The 17,968-nt window shown below is 36.6% G+C and overlaps 1 protein-coding gene across 2 annotated transcripts in view; it reads right to left on the bottom strand.

Moving 5' to 3' along the window:
- The window catches only part of LOC145661408 (uncharacterized), a 176,950-nt gene that overhangs the window by 125,969 nt on the left and 33,013 nt on the right, over positions 1–17,968 (bottom strand). For both annotated transcript variants that reach the window (XM_081726710.1, XM_081726713.1), the window contains exon 4: positions 5,389–5,554. In XM_081726710.1, the coding sequence (XP_081582836.1) occupies positions 5,389–5,554 (166 nt within the window). The remainder of the gene's footprint in view (positions 1–5,388; positions 5,555–17,968) is intronic.

Here is a 17,968-nt window from a genome sequence, read left to right as displayed (position 1 = left end):
AGCACCAGTGATGCAAAAGTTCAAGTCTGTACATAATAAAACTAAAGTAACCTTAAGTAGCAGTGTTACAACTCACCGCTACCCCATTCCTCAGGAATCCATCCTGGATCCGTCCCTGTGTCGTCTGGAGTTGAAAATATGTCATGTAAAAAGAAAAGGTATGAAAAATGTCATCTTACAGCCTTTTGCGTCGATTTCCTTATAAATTGTGAAAGGCCCGTCCTAGTGTGCTAATTGACGAGGGGATGCCAGGGATTTCTCCTCTGAGAAATTTTTATCCCCCTGCAAGAGAAAATTTTCATTTCAGACAGGAATAACTTTTCCCCACTCTTACGTGTGTGATGGCTGGGTGGGTATATGAGTGAAATTCATCCGCCCTGGGAAAAATATTCAATTCGCACACTGACCCGTCGAGTTATCCAATTTTTATATAACGTAGTGAAGAATTTTTTTGCGAAATAAAGTAGTGGTGTTTATTTTGTGAAATAAAGTACTGGTACTGAGGAATCTACTTACATAGTTGTGCAACTACGGCGGGGGTTAGGGGGCCTGCTCCCTTCCTAAATTTTTTAGCCCCTCAAACCACAATGCATCCTATGACATTGATACGGAGACCCAGAATTGTTACGATTGCCCCCCTAGCATATCTATGCTCCCCAAACTTCAGTAGCTGGTTGCGAGCCTGGTCAACAAGGTTTTCACAGATATTACATAATTTAAACAAATTTGTATAATGCAAAATAAATTTACTACTAAATCATGCTTAGGTATGCGCACGAGACGAGTCGAGACACGGCTTTTCCAATAGAGAAATATACATTTTTCGAGTCAAGACATCACTTTTACAGCAAATTTTCGAGACGAGACAACCACAAATCTTGTCTCGTGCGCATCTCTAATATGCTCAATTTTAAAATAATCCAACATTATTTACTTACAAAGAACATAAAATGTTGCGTGAGCCGTTACCCAGCTTTATCAAACTTGGTTCTCTTCTGTTCGAACTCACAATGAAAGTTTGCACAAGATATTTCATACGAATTTGAAGGGTGTATCTATGCACATGATACCCAGGTAGAATCTCACAGCCTTCAGGCGCCTTGCGAACTTCATTTATTAGAAAAAAATCTAAAATTAGGAAATGCTAGTGTGAACATTACATGGATCTATATTTTTTCCTTCTCCGTTTCCAGGAAAAGGGAGATATAGACATTACACATGAGTATATGGTAATTTATACAATATTGTATTGCCACCGGACATGTGCATGAAAATTTTTTTAAAAAAAGTTCTAGGGGATAGTATAGAAGTGGTCATGTGGACAGGCAACAAAGAACGAAAGTGATTTTTAAAAAAGCAGGCCCTAGGAATTTTGCCCACATGCCATTTCACTTGATCATATTTCCCTCAAAAATTATTCATGTAAATATCTCTCAATTATTTCTGAAGAGAGTGTTTCGACCTCGCTTTCAAAGGGTAATTTTGTCCTAGATTGATTCCAACAATATTTTTTCTATAATCTTTCCCAAAGATCACAAACTGACATCTATACTATGTTATTTTGCGGAAATGGTAAGCTGACAAGTGACAACTACCCTTCCAGGAATTCGCAGAATGAAAAGAAAGAAAAAAGAGAGAGGGAGAGAGATGAGAAAAGAAGGTTTCGGTTGTACCGCTGTTTATGAGTCACCTGATTGGAACAACTTGAGCGAGGCAGAGAACTGAACTTGCCGCTCGACTCGGGCGGAAAGGAAAAACTATACCGTCGCAGGGAGTTCAGGTCTTACTGTTGCCATGTTTTCAAAGTTGAAGATAAAAGTTTCCTTACTGTGTTTTTTTCAAAATCTAAAACACACAAGGCATAGATATGTGTCTCCTCTAGGTTTGTTCAAATTTTGACGTTTGTAACTTTAATAATAAAGAAGAAAATAGTGAAAAACTTTGCAATGCTTTTTAAATGGACTAACTTTCAAGGTTGCTAGGGGTACCAGATCACCTTAACTTGAGGAAATGTACTGTATGCCCAACTGAATTGTTTTTATTTAAATCTTGCTGTTTCAAAATTCCCAGATTTGCTAAACATGTAAAGAAATAGAGAAAACTATAGATTCTTTTATACAAAATTCTCTCTACATATGTATAAACCAAATACAAAAGACTGAAAATGTAACAGAGGACTTCAAATCGAATTCGAGTCCCCGTTTACGTACTGCATGAATGAATATTACGTAATACGAAGTAGTCTGCATGGTACCCAATTCTTCACTTCTTAGGTCGGTCACTTGAGTTGTCCAGTCAACGTATTTTAAAATGTGCTACGATCTACGTGGTATAAGTAGACTAAACATCGAACAGTGGAAAATGTGTAGCTGGTCTAACAAGGGACTGGTTGGCGCAGTTAATAGCGCACTTCTAGACAAAGCAGATTATCACGCTTCGATCTACGGCCAAGATACTATGAAATTTCAAAAATTATGTACTTTCTATTCCAGTTATACTGAGGAATATAATTGAACGGTTATTATATAAATTACTTCCTTTAACTTCAAAGAATTTACTCTCTCTTTTTTTTAATTAGTAACTATGTTCTTTTTTTTTCTTTCTTTCTTTCACATCCTTAACGCATTTGCGGAATGTTACGAAGAACGATTTAAAAATGGCTAGCAATATGATGTGTACATTCTTGTACTAAAGTAGTTGTAAGGAAAAAAACTTTAAAAAACGGGTCTCCCATCGTTTTCTTGAACAAAGTACACTGTCTTCCAAATTTTGAAGAATGGCTTCATCTGAGTTTCCTTCTTTCAACTAACAGTTCAAATCTTGGAAAAATATTTTTATTTACATTGTAAAACTGAAGAAAGCATATAAGTTTCGAATCTTACGATGTCTGACGAAACAACTTCATTAAGTCAATCGAATGGCATGACTAAACAATGGAACCTAATACTTTGTAATACAACAGTTTCTACTAATCTGTCTCTTTTATAAAACTTTCTGTCGAAACCTACAACTAAGTGATTGCAGCTTGCGCGTGAGCCATTAATTAATTACAACGATTTTAGTCTTCTGTAATTTCATTTTCGGTGTTGTTCTAGAGCCCGCAAACATCAGAAGAAAGTGTTCCACGTTACCATGACTTCTTTCGAAGTCACCTTTCATAATTGACTAAACATCAAATTATATCAGTCTTTGTACTGCTTTCCATAACTACCATTACCAAAGTTAATTTAGTTTCATCCTAAAATCGAATGCTGTAAGTTATGGAAGTGCGCTATTTTCTGCACTTGTTCTGCACTTTTAATCAATTTAAATATCGTATTGTCCAATATGTAGTACATCTTGTTTACATTTACAATTTAATGATGTTTTTTCAGCACCGAGGGTACAGAAAACATGGATTTATTTTTACGTGGAATCCACATCACAAAGCACTCCCGCCGAAGACCAAATTTGCAACAGTAAAGATTAACTTAAGACTGCATTATATTTTTAATTAAGCTTCTTCATTTGAAAATAACTCCAACACATAAGCACATGTAACTTTAATCATCGCCGTTCAATTTTTCAGTGGTAATAAATGCAATTGAAGATTACGTTAACTTATTCTGAGGAAATAAACAACATTATTTGAAAGTCTCGTGGGACATTAGACACTGTTTGGTTTTCTCTGAGACACTTTCTTACGAACAAGCTGTATTAAACTGAACAGCAAGCATCGAATACAAGCAGCTGGCTCGGAAACAACGGTCATAGCATTTTTCAAGATACACAAATTTCCCTGACTAGAAAAACAAATCTCCGAGTTTCTCCAGAAATCGCACCTAGACACACCACTGACATTCGTACTTACTAGACAGTCAAATAAATACTAATGGAATTGGAAAGCGAAATTATTACTATTGTGTAAAAAGGTGTCACGAAGTTGTAACATTAATGTTTAGTTCCTTCAGGACACAATGTCCACCACTGCAGAGATTACAATTATCGATAAACAAGGAACGAAGATCCCGGTTAGGAAACAATGACTTCCGATAAACAAGGATCGAAGTTCCCGGTTAGGAAACCATTGCTTTTAGCACGAATAAATTGTTTGTATATCGTTTCTTGCCAACGATTAAAAAAAGTACCATCCCTTACATTCTTCAAAAGTTTCAGTACTGTTAACAGAATAATTAAGAACATAGGTAGTTCATAAAATATCTTTAACTGAACAGTGGACCAGCACGCATCTATACTAAAATTATTTAATTTCAATTAAAGATACAAGAGCTCCGGAAAAATCCGGCTTTTTTGAAGGAAAAAAAAAAACAATTATTTTCAACGGCTTTTATGCCTTAGAAATTTTGGTCTCTTTTGAACATGTCAATTTTAGTGAAGAAATAACAGTACGTTCATCTTTCTTTTTGCATTACAACACGAAAAAAATACTTAATAACTGCACTTTGAAGGGAAAAAATCATGATAAACTTCAATAATCAAGGATAATCAGCCACTTAATGAAAAAGGGCAACTCGGTGAACACAATGTATTTTCTAGTTTCAACGAACTATCTGTAGACCTATTAAGAGTAGTGTTATTTAGGAATTTACGCATAACTTAACTTTCAGTTAATAATGCTTTTCCAGGTTAAGTCATTTTATTACGCGTAATAAGTTTATCTATCCATATACATAGCATTTATTGAGGCTATGACATTTGAGTGGGAGAAGGTACAGATGCTATACCCAAGTTTCCCATTTCAAATATATTGTCACGACATAATACTAAAGAATAAATTATCTAAATAACGCACCTTTTACTATCGTTAAACTAACATCATACCTAAAGCGGCCGTTTATGGCTTTAATTTTGTAAACTGAACTGATATTAGGTTTCAATAGAATAACTGAAGCTCAGAACAAAGTGTTTCCCGAACGAAGAATGAGACATACGCGAAATTCTATAACAAACCAAAAATGGGCTTGTATCTGTTTCTTAGTTAATACTTTTTTTCCTTATCTGTCAGTTTGAATTTAAGCTAACAGTAAAATACATAACAAGATGTATAACTTTATGGTTCTTTGTACGGTGGTTAGGCAACCAACATGGCCGTTCTAGTATGTTGGGTTACGTAATCCAAACTTGCTGAACACTAATGAAATACCAAATCAGTAAACAAGCTAGCTCTGGACTCTCCATAGAACTCATAAGTAATTAACGTTGTAATGGCGCTTTCTACATGTAAAATCCACTACAGGAAAACAAAATTGGGCCTTAATAAAATCATAAAAAGAAAAATCTGTTCCAAAATCCACCTTCTTACGAAAAAACCTGACCCCCCACCTACCCCCAAAAAAAGAAGAACAGCTTCTCTTTGTATTTCTAATTTCAATTAGTTTGATCACTTACCTTTACCTCGATTTACTTCTTCTTCCCATTTCATAATTTCTTTGTCCTTCACCTTTACGAGTTCATTCAACTGGCGATTGGTTTGCTCAATTGCAGCCACTCTATCATTTGCAATTCTAGATTCCTTTTCAAGAACTGCACAATAATCGATTTTCTCCTTGTAAGCCTAAAAACAAGCAAAAAAAAAAAAAAAAATAGTTAAAAGTTTTATTGAAATAGCTTGGAATTATGTTTAAACAAGACTACCAAACAAATACCGAAAATCAATGTTATTATCATTTACTTATCCTGTCCACAGTTAAGGATGAAAAGCAAGTAAACGTAGACAAAGCATGTACAGTACTAAGCGCTAAATCTGAACGAGTCCTTACCAATGAAGAATGGAAAAGTGACCAGGATAGATAATATGCATTTACAATATATTTATTGACCTTACGATTTTGCGAAAACAAAATAAAGAAATGTCCTGATTACGTTATGAAATATATTAAACGGGGGAATGACCACACCGTAACAATTATCCATTTAATGAAAACGTTTCACAAGTGAGTTGCAACAGTCAGGCGAAGATCTCAGCCCATGCTGTTGGTGATGGTGTTGAAGCAAACTCCCTACAATTACATCAGGAGAAGTCAGTGTGCAGGGTACTGTATTATATACCCAAACTACACATTCCCCAGTAACTTAAAATCCTTTTTCTAGATTTCATTTTAACATTAGAGAAAATCAAGATCATTTTAACAACATTTCTGAAGTATCCAAAATTTTTAGCCAAAAAGTCATTCTAACACTAACTAGTTCTGGGATGCTGACTTATTGTTTTACAATTTGGATTCGAACAAAACTCTTGAAACTGCCTCACAACTCTATAAAAAATTGAAATAAAATAAAAACTGTAGCTTTCCTCATGTCGTGATGAAAATAGTAGTTCTCGGGCTACTAACCAGGTAAAGAGCTCCTTCGTGGCTAAGCGGAAAGCGTGCGCGTCTTTGGCGTGGGAGACCATGGTTCGATTCCCGGGGAGCTCATGTGGTTCGGATTCCACGTTCGGCGCACGTCTTATACAGCCTTGCTGTTGAAAAGGACACTTAACTTAAAATCAACTAAACTCAACTAACTAGGTAAATTCAACTTTGTCCAACGTTTCAAGAACTGATTACATTGTTCTCATCTTCACGCATATTATGATAAAACCAAACAGAAGAAATCCTTATATAAGCCTGGCAAAGGAAAAGGTGGAATGTGATTTGATACACACATCCAATCAACGTTAATCTATAATCTCATCCTGATTGGTCGATTGTCTGAGTTTGTACGCAGGTCCTGATGGGTTGTTTTATTTTTGTTGTTGTTTCAATGAATGAAACCCATGTTTGTTTGCTCAGCTGTAAGTTGGTGTCTCTGTTAAGATTGGTGTCTTCTCCAACAATGCTAAGGTTTTCTTGACTTCTCTTTCAGTAGACTGACCACTTTACTAGCAAAGCAGTTTCTGAAAAAGATATATCAGTCGGCCAGTGTAAACACCATGTAAAGAATTCCACAGAATTTATAGCAATCCTGAAGAAATTACGTTTATCTCCAAACGACATACTGGCCAGCTTTGACGTGGTATCTCTCTTTATGAAAATGCCAATCGAGGATACCATGAGATTTTTAGAGAAGCACTTTGCATCAGATATTACAGAATTATTCTGCCACACGCTCATTTCCACATATTTTCTAAATACTATGAACAAACCGATGGAGATCCCATAGGATCACCTCTCTCGTCAGCTGTGGGTAATCTGTTTACGAAGGACTTTAAATATCAATGTATATGGCCCCACGACACCAGTCTTTACAAACGTTTCTATATTTCCTCAATACATCCATCCCAATAGTAGGTTTACTATGGAAATAGAAAACGATGGCAGCTTACCATTTTTGGACATTCTGGTTAGAAGAAAACTGCAGCCTAGAACACAGTGTATATTAAAAAAACATATGGACCTCTACCTCAACAACACTTTTAATCATAAGGTCTCAATGCACCGCAGTAATTGACACATTGGTGCACAAAGCCCTAGTCATATCCGATGGACATTGCCTACAAATATGTATAAGCCACCTTACTACAGAGTTGGTATAACAATTCAGACATACGTAGGAGCCTAAATAGGGAAGCTACAGGCTACATCTTCCCACACCATCAGAGAAAGAAGACTGAAAAAGAACTGCCAGTCTTCCATATACTGACCACCTGTCGGGAAAGCTACCTGGAATCTTAGCAAAACACGGGATAGAAACTATTCATAAACCCCGTGCCAAACTCAGAGTTCTGCTACGTCCAGTTAAAGATTATGATGATCTTAAAATAGGAATGTATCGCATTCCATGCAAATGTAGTACAGCTTATTTTGGGCTGACTGGACGCACTATTGAAATTCGTCGTAAGGAACATTCATATTATATTAAACGGCGTCAAGAAGAAAAATAGGGATTGGCCGAACATAATATAATTGAGGGACATAATATTCCTTTTTAGCAAAGTGTTCAGCCTACTAAGAGAGAGAAATGTCAAGGAAGCCACAGCAATGCTGGAGGAAGACCACAATCTTAAAAGATATACTAGCTTTCAGGTCAGCCAAATATGGGTTTCATTCTTAAAACAGTAACGAAACAAAACAACCAATCAGAACCAATCAAGATATACAAACTCAATCAACTACTTACAATGAAACCACATATTGACGCTGATTGGATGTCTATCGACCAATCACATCCCGCCTATTCGTTGGCAGCGCTTATATAAGGAGTGTTTCTGTGGTTTTCTCATAATATACCCTGAAGATGAGAACATTGTCCGCTCTTGAAACGTCGGACAAACTTAAATTTACCTATTTAGTAGCCTGAGAACTACTGTATTCATCATGACAAGAAAAGCTACAGTTCTTATTGCAGGACATACTGGAGTTTTGAGGAAGTTCCAAGAGTATTGTTCGAATCCAAATTGTAAAACAATTATGAGGCCCAGAACTAATTAAAGTTAGAATGACTTTTGGCTAAAGAATTTATATACTTCAGAGTACAGAAGGTTGATCTATTTATAGCTGTCCGATTTTGAGAAAGCATGGGACCAATATCAGCTGCTCTCGATGTGAACATCGTATGTCTTGGAATAGCTCTACATCGTAACTTCCATTATAGGAGGCCCCGTTGAAGTACAGGAACGAGGATATTGAGTCACTCCTCCTAGCAGGCTTTCCAGAGGCCATGGACAGTGGTGACACGGCGAGATGCAAGTGTTCTTTTCAGTATGCTAAAAAATAAAAATTCATGGGACTGACATCAGGTGACTTTACTTGTATGTCTTCAAAGGAATAGCCTGGATGCCGGAGTTCTGTGTAGAACGGGCTATATGTGATGCGGCCTTATCAATATGCGTACGAACTTGATTTATTGCATTTCCACGCAAACGGGGCAGATCTGTATAAGGTGGTGTGAGAATATGTTACTGATAAATTGTGGAGATGATTTTGCAATTTTTATGCACCTGCCGAATTGTTAACTTTTCTTCAAACAGTATCCCGCTACATCCACAAATCTTTGCATCTCATGGAGTGCATGTTACGACTCGAATTTTGGCATAATCTGATAGATAAATTCTTGCTTCGTAGGGGGCGCCTGCAGTAGGTCTTTTTCTCCTTCCGATGGACCGCAGTAAGGACATGCCCATGACTTTTATTAAACACCATCGGGAGTTTTAACTTACACGTAGGTTGCGGTTCACAGTTGACTGTGCCACGTGCAATAGTCTTACCTTTACATTGTGTAGGAAGTTTTCTTCCAGGGTGATTCGACTCAACTTTCGATCTCTAAGTGGAGTCACCGCAGTACACGATTGTTTTCTACTCCCCTTACTGGGTGAACGAAGTGCTGGAACGTTGTGATGTTTATGTCGACTAATTACGTTCCTGGTGGTCGTTGACCCCAATGAACATCCATTTTCCCTGCACTGTTTTTGAATCTGTATAACGGATAACTTTGTGTGGGAAAGTGCTACAACGTAGCCTTCCCAAAACCGGTTCATTTTGGGATCCATGATGCACGTAACACATAGGCGAACTTGGCGCGTACTAGAGGCCTTTGGCTTTCCCCTGCTGTTTAAATCACTCGGATTGGTCGATTCTGTGACTAGGGGTGAAGGTTTAAAATTATACACAAATAAATCATATATAGATAGATCAACCTTCTGTACAATGATTTATGAGATGTTGTTAAAAGGTCTTGGTTTTCTCTAATGGAAAACGAAATCTAACAAGAGTATTTTCAATTAATAATTTGAAAGATCAAACTTTAGTAGCACGCAGACATGTTTACGATTCAGTAGGTCACCCTGGTGATCTTGGAAAACTATTCATAATCAAATCCATGATTCATTATGTACGAAACGCTTGTACTCATTTTGCAGAAGCAACAAATCGACGGCAAGGGAAAGAGAAAAGAAACAAGAAGTTGAAGATAGGAAAATAAAGATCAATCTGAACAAGTTTGAAGCTAAGACAAGTAAAATAGTGGAAGATGTGCGCAATATTGATAAGCAAATTAAGGTTTGAAGAAGTAAATTTTTTTTTTTTTTTTTTTTTTTTTTTTTTTTTTTTTTTTAAGATACGTCGTTGGTATAACAATGCGAGTTTTGTGTACATACCTCCAACTTTTTTTTGATGAGTATCTCACTGTGACTGTTTCTTTCATATCTGACGAAATTTTCATCATGTGACTGAAGTTACAGATGAAAGTTTCGGAGATGTTTAATTTCTTGCATTGAAAGTGATTTTTTTTTTTTTTTTTTTTTAATAGCTAAAAATTTTCCAGCTTCATAATAAAATATATATACATTATGTTTGTTTTTGTATCTTCATTTTTCTAGTTCATTAGAGAAAAATATATTACTTGTGTATCATTTCTGTTATCTTTCTTTGTCTTATTTTTTTCATAATGAGTGGCTAATACACAGAATATTTCAAAAACTGTTCTGGAAAACAGCAGAAAGTCAGGGAATTGTTTCTCGTTTTTTGTAGCTAGCCTGTAAATGACAATCCTCTTTAATCCTCGGTAGGACCTGTCACTGACAATTTTCTTCCGATCACTCTTCTTCTTCGTCGATGTAGTTTTGCTATGAGTTTCGTAAACCGTCATTATCTTGGACGCTGTCTTTAGTGATACACTCAACACGCTTTCCTTTTCCATCATGTTCGAACTACGTAGCAGAGCAAGTGTCAATAATTTCTCCTCTTCAGAAATCAGATATCACTATGTACTCACATTGGGCTGTTGGTGCTGGTGTATTAAAGTAAACTTCCTACAACTACATGAGAAGTGGTAGAACGGCAGTGTACCGTTATAGATGATAATGGAAAATGAGCGACCTCTGATTTTCAAAGAGGAGAAGTTGTTGTTGGCGCTCGGCTATAAGGTGCACGTGTGATGAAACTGGAAAATGTGTTGGATATATAATATCTATCTATCCTATTGCCATTTAACTAATTGTTTTCAACTAGTAGCTGAAAGAAACTTCATACAACTCACTTCAACATTAGATACTGAAGAACATTAGGATCCAAGTACGAAAGATTTCTAGTCAATTTATGGTTAAAAGTGACTATTTCTGAAGTTTAAGAACAAATCTGTAGATCCTTTCAGTGAAAATCCTGAATGTTCAAATCCGTTATGGTTGGCATTTCTTAAAGGCAGTATGTATAGTACAACCAACAACACTTTTAACACGGAGATTCTCTTTATTTTCCACACCAATTAATATACATTAACTCAAAATACTAGAAGCTTCTGATTTAAGCTTCTGCATATTATTTATCTGCCGATAAAGTGTTGTAGGAAAAGACCTGAGAGGAGCGTCAATCTGGAATTCAGTAAGGAAACTAATTTACGAATATCTTATTTTCTTCCAACATATAAGGATAAGTCATAAGACTTGCAATATTTCCATAATCCAAACATTATGCGCGTATATACGCCGTGCTCAACCATAAGTACACGGTCAAACTGACCCAAGAGATACAAGCTATTTAACACGGAGGCCGCCACTCCGTCAGTATATTCAGTGTTTTTAGTGGCAGTGACATAAGTGTTCTCAACATCTGATGCGTGAATTGCTTCTGTATGAGTTTGAACTCAGACATAACGCTATGACAGCAACGCAAAATATCTGTCACGTGCAATGAACCACGGTACAACAAGTCGTTGCTTCCAGAAATTTCGTACAGGTTGTAAAAATGTCGAAGATAACCAAGGTCCGACTGCTCCAGGGAAACAAATTCTGAGGTTAGACGACGACACTGAGGAAAACCAATCCACCACCAGCACATGATGACTGTCAAACCAATTACGGCATATCTCAGTCCACTGTAATGCGTCACCTTCACAAACTCGAGAAAACCATCAGGAGATGCCGCACTGTGCCACATGCGTTGACCCCAGCCAGGGCCAAGGAAAAGTGAATATGTGCCAACATCTGTTGCAAAATCTGCGTGATCTGGGTTTCCTGATACGAATTGTCCCATGCGACGAAAAGTGGTATTTTCCGAAATCTGAATTTGTAAAAACAATGGCTGAGCAAAGAGCCAACTTCCAGAACCAGTCATCAAATTGGGCCGTTTTGAGTTCAAAGTCATGCTCCGTGAGTGGTGGAACTATCAGAGTGCTATGCTCTATCAGAGTCATGCTCCGTGAGTGGTGGAACTAGTAATTCACTTCGAGTTCGTTCCTACCGGTCGTACTATCAACGCTGACCTTCATTCCGAACATTTGGAGTAGATGTATGCTGCACTACGCCAAAAATAACCTGCATCAGTGAACTGAAAGCGCACCCTTATGGAACAGAACGCAAAACTACCCTCGGCTGGAAAACGCTACAAAAAATTAAGGTGCTTGGTGATATCGAACTAATGTCACTCAGCATATGTTTAGTAGCTGCATATATTGCCCCTTCGGATTACTAGTCTCGGTCCATGGCGCTGATCAACACTACTATTTTCAAGTTAACACAGAACAAAACTTAAATGGTTTTTTTTTCTTAGAATCTACAGTGAGTGTACCCGGCACGGCGATTCTCAGAAACTCAACGATTCTCCGGTCCGTTACCCCAATTGCAACCATAAACGCTCCATGCAAGGTAAGTAACTTACAGCTTCCCATATCAAGTATTACAGGATATTTTGGTGACATTTTGATATCGGGCTTGAAGGTATGCAGGAATTTAATAAAGCTCACGTTGGGGCCATTCACTGACAGCTGAATGTTCTTTTTTTAAGGGTGAATGCGACTCTCTGAAACTCTCTACGGACTTCCCCCTCCATCCTTCCCGACTGCCTTTCTATACAATAATATATTGTCATAAATTAAAGCTTGTTGTTGACGATTGTATGAAGTATTGTTCTTTTTGCCATGTACACCGAATCGATACTTGCTGCTATTTTAACTTTTCGACATAGTCATTTTGTGTGTTTAGTCTAGATGATTAAGCACTGTTACGTTTCTAAGATAAGAAATGAAAATGATAAATTAAAACACGTAAACAATGAAATACGATCACGTGCTTAATACACGATAATAGAGCATAGCACTCATTCTCAGGTTGCTATTCATTCATTTGGAATTTCCTGTAACAATATCTTTTTTACTTTATATTAATTCGGTTCTTTATTAATTTGTATTAGGTTCACAATTTGGGTATTTACGAAATTCTATTTTCCAGCAACGAATTATATTGCGAAATTAAACTAAATTCTCACGCCAGAAAGCCAGCACAAAACAGTTTGTTCCTGGGAAAATCGTGTCCCGGAACATTATTTACAGGGATGAACTGCAAATTGCAAATTCGTAGTTTTACAATTCCTGAAGATCCCTTACGGTTATTGACAGACGGAAGCTCGTTGCCTTATTGACGCTGAATCTTATTGACGGACGGTGTTGAACATTTCTATTCACATTAAATCATTAGTTTAACGTCCCACAAATGAGATAATAATTACTGAGTTAATGATCCAAGAATGAAATGAATGCGAATAAGGGAAGAAACGCATCAACCCACGAAAATCAGCCGATTAAGTATTTATTTATCAGAAAACCCATATCGTGCGTTCATAGTTTTAACACAAGAATTTTGGCGACATAAATAAACGCTCTACTGACGTCGCATTGAATTTGTGTTTAAGTTAGTATCAATGTGCGAAAATACTTCAAACCCGCATACAGGGTTTGCCCAAGTGGGCCCAACCCGAAAAAACCCACCTGGTTTTTTCGGGTTGGATCCACCTTTAAAAAACACTTTAAAACCCACCTGGGTTTTTGAGCTTTTTGTTAGTATATTATTGGTACAATTAAGGTGATCACATTGAAAGTGAATGTTATCAAAATTTTAGACTTTCTTTGGGCGAATTAGATGCTTTCATGTTAAGGTATACAACAATATTCAACATAAGACCTTTATAGGGTTCTGAATGCAGTGAATGAATAAAAAATAAAAAATATCCTACCTTAGCCTGAGATAATTATAGAACAAATTAATGCATGGATTATGCTTATAGCCTATTTGAAGTAAAATATGCAATTTTATATTTTAGAAAACCCTTTCCGTGAATAGTGGGTTCGCCGACTCGGCGACGCCGAGGGACGTTATCCCTCATACGTTGGATGGGTTTAAGGCCATAGGTGCCGGTACTACCAGTAAATTTGTAGTTCATTCGTAAAACTATTAGTATTATTTTTGATTACCTTTGGATGTAACACAAGTATTCTTCAATAAAATTTGGTTTTCCAACAACAACAGTTTAATTCAGTTATTTGTTGCTACTCTTCGAATAAGCATTCTGTAGAATCAACACCAGCAAATAACCTAAAAATTCATGTCAAATTTGAGAAGCTTATTGCTCAGAGTTCCGAAAACTACGTAACGCTTACTATTTCAAGTGCTGAATTGAAACTTCCGTACTACTGGAAATTTCGCTGTACAGTAAAGAAAGCTGCACTTTCGAAGAAAGAAAAAAATGTCGCAAAAAAAAAAAAAAAGTACTCGAGAGATTTCCGCAATTGAACGCACAAAGCATGGAACTGAATACTTCAACAATAAAACTATTTATTTTACGCTGGAAGATATTTAATTTTAAACATTTGCTTTATAAAATATGAATTATATCTTTGTTAATTGTTTTAAACTAATTTTCTGGAAAGAACCGTCTTGCAACAAGTGCTCGGGAAATTCCAGAAATTGAACGCACCAAGTATCAGAAGTGAACTTCAACAATAAAACCATTTATTCTACCCTGGAAAATATTTATGTCGTATTGAAACATTTATTTTATAAATATGAATTATATTTTTGTTTTAAATTAATATATTTGGTGTTCATATTTGGCGAACGTCACTAAGGCAGTGCCGTAGCTTAGATTTTTTCTGGAGGTCAAGCATTAATACGTGTATTTTGGCACCCTAGAAAAAATTGTTTTACTAATTCTTGGGCCCCCTCTTTCCATGTTTCCTTTACTCATTATGGGCCTCCCAGAGCCTGAAAGCCCTCCCGCACGGCAAGGTCTGCGGGGCCGTTAGTCACGCCCCTGGGCCCGTTCCATACATGACAAATTAATTAAGGGGACAATATTGACAAATTTCAAAGCCATACGAATAAATATTATTTCTAGGGCTCCTTATAGTACACATTTTTTTTACTGAAGTAGGCCCATGACTCATTTTTGTTTTATTTACTTTTTGCGTGCTGTTTTATGTAATGTAGTGAACCTGTTTGATGCTTCATTTATAAATTCATGATCGTATCGTATATGGAGTAAGAAAATTTTGTCTTAAAATGGCCCCTCCTCGAACGGCGGGAAGCTTCCTTGGGGGGGGGGAGAGTTGCCCCCTGCCACCCATAGGTTACGGCCCTGCACTGAGGCTACTGGGATAATTCAATATATATTTGTTGGTTCGTCTGCCTGTATCATACATACTACAGGGTACCACTTTCGGTCTCGTAAGCTTAAATTTTCAGGGTACAAGCACGAGACACTAAATTTCCTGTATAGATTTTGACGGCATACCAACGTAAAATTTCAAAATGGCTGCCATTTCTTTCAAAATAGCAGGTATCCACGTTACAAAGCGCAATTTTGGCTTTTTAGGTTGAAAATTTCAGAGTACGAGCACGAAACACACTAAATTAGCTGTATACATTTTGGCGGCGATCCAACGTAAAATTTCAAAATGGCGGCCATTTAAAAAAAATAGCAGTGAATACAAAATTGTTGCGAGTTGTGACAATGATAATCTTGAAAATATAAATCACATTTTAACACTTTTACCCCAAAGGCATTGAAATACTTCGAAAAAACTCGGTTAAACACGAAAAAACCCACTTGGACCCAGTCGGGTTGGGCTTTTTCAGAAAAACCCGTGTTTTTTCAAACCCCGCCCGCATAACATCTAATACATGATCGATCCCTTAGATTAGTTTCCTTCATTCAATGTAACACGCAATCGTGAACTGTCAGTAAGAAAGAACCTGTTTGCTTCCCTGTTCGAAAAGATAAGCATTTGGCGGAAAACAAAGATATAGAACAGCAACATAGAGATGCCATTTACGAATTCTTCCCTCAAACAAACAAACAAACAAACACACACACACACACACACACAAATAAACAAACACACACACAGAGGCAGTATGGCTGAACATGTCAACATTAAAAAAAGAAAAAAGGAACCGTACATCATAAATCTTAGTTACTTCCACAGTATACCCGAAACAAACGATTATTATTTTACGATAATTAGAATCGTAAATTCTAACAGTAATTTTTATTTTACTAAATACTGTGTAAATTTTACTGTGAATTACTAAATAATAAAAATCCAGTCTTTGTTACGTATTTTTGGTGACGGCTGTTAGGAGAGGTATCTCCTGGCAGGAAGCCTTCCAACCCCAGAACTGATTTTATACTCCATTCATAAAATCTGGATTCCAGTACAAAATATGTTTTACACGTTGTCTGAAAGTATCTTGTTTTATAAAACTTTGAACCTTCATCTTGCTACTAAAAAAGCAAACAAGTATGGCTCAGAGAATGATTACAAAGGGAGAGAGAAAATGAAACTATCTCAATTTATATACACTTCTGTTCACCAAAACCTGCACTAAATCTGAAAAATGAACATAGGTCCTTACGTCCTTCGGCTTCGAGGTTACAAAGAAATTTAATTTCCCTCCATTCTGCAACAGAATAACATGCGTAGTCTTATAAAGCAATACACTACCTCGTTTCCACCAAGTACTAATTGGCATATATAATAAGGTAAATTCATAACAGGTTACAAAAGACATATATACAGGATGGCGCAAAAGTCATCACATTATTGTAATATGATATCATGCTGGCAAATAGTTTTTATTTATGTATTAATTTATTTTTATTTTTCACATATCCAAAATAATGTGTATAAACTATGGATTGCTATACTCCTCAAGAATGCGGAATATCAATGTGTATGAGAATAAAAGATCGAACCAAGGACCCCATGCACCAGAAGTGAACGCTCTACCACTGAGCCACCGCAGCCGTAACATGTCGCTTGGATAGGGAAAGTTGTAAAATTATAATCGTTGGAGCACTTTAATTATTTCATTTGTGTGAGCAGTGTGCAGAGGGTAGGAAGTCACAAATCTGGAATGTATGTCGATTATCGACAGCATATAATAGTAGCCTGGCTTTTCAGTAGTTTCCCTACTATATCTATACATATTTTATCATGCAACTGGTATGTTTCAATGTGATATTCTTTTATCTCAAGCAATTTATATCGGTATTTCGTTCTCGTACATTTCAAATAGTTTTTGATATGCCTCATAAAATACTTCTCTTGCCCTCAGAAGTAAAATTGGAATCAGGAGAACGCGGAACATGTCTTGGTCCCAAAATGGTCCTTGTGATAGATCTTTTCAATGAATTATTTTGCCGTTCATCAATCCTTCGGTAGAATCAACAGCCACTTACCTTTGAACTTGTTCTTTACAAACAGCGATTTATCAAAGTCTGGTATATTGGAAATATTTTCTCCACTCTCCAATAAAGCTATTAACACGATATTTATTCTTCTCTTGCTCCTGACATATCCTATTCACCGAAATCAGCTCCTGGTCTTCGCGAAATAGTCTGAAGTGACCATACTATGCCTTATGGAAGGTAATAATATCTCCTCCCCACAATCTTCATCACTCTTACAGAAGCTTGCTGGGGCTATTTCCCGGATACTTGGTCACCTCACTCTTACGAGACGTGTCGTCTCCACAACTTATGGCCAAGGTACATACAATCGGGATTCCCTATTTCTATTGTCTGGTACTCTACTCTATGGCAGAATGAAGGAAAAATAGATTTCTTTGTATGAAGCGACCCGAGGGACGTAAAGATCTAGGTTTATTTTTTGGACTTAGTCTCTGGAAGACAGCTTAGGTTTTCGTGACTAGAAGTGTACCAATATATTCAGAATATTCAAAATCATTAGAACATCTTTTCATGATACTGTTGAATTT

The sequence above is a fragment of the Thermobia domestica genome, chromosome 1 (assembly GCF_964235325.1).
Source record: "Thermobia domestica chromosome 1, izTheDome1.hap1.1, whole genome shotgun sequence".
In the NCBI taxonomy this organism is placed as follows: domain Eukaryota; kingdom Metazoa; phylum Arthropoda; class Insecta; order Zygentoma; family Lepismatidae; genus Thermobia; species Thermobia domestica.
This window is presented reverse-complemented; position numbering and strand designations above follow the sequence as displayed.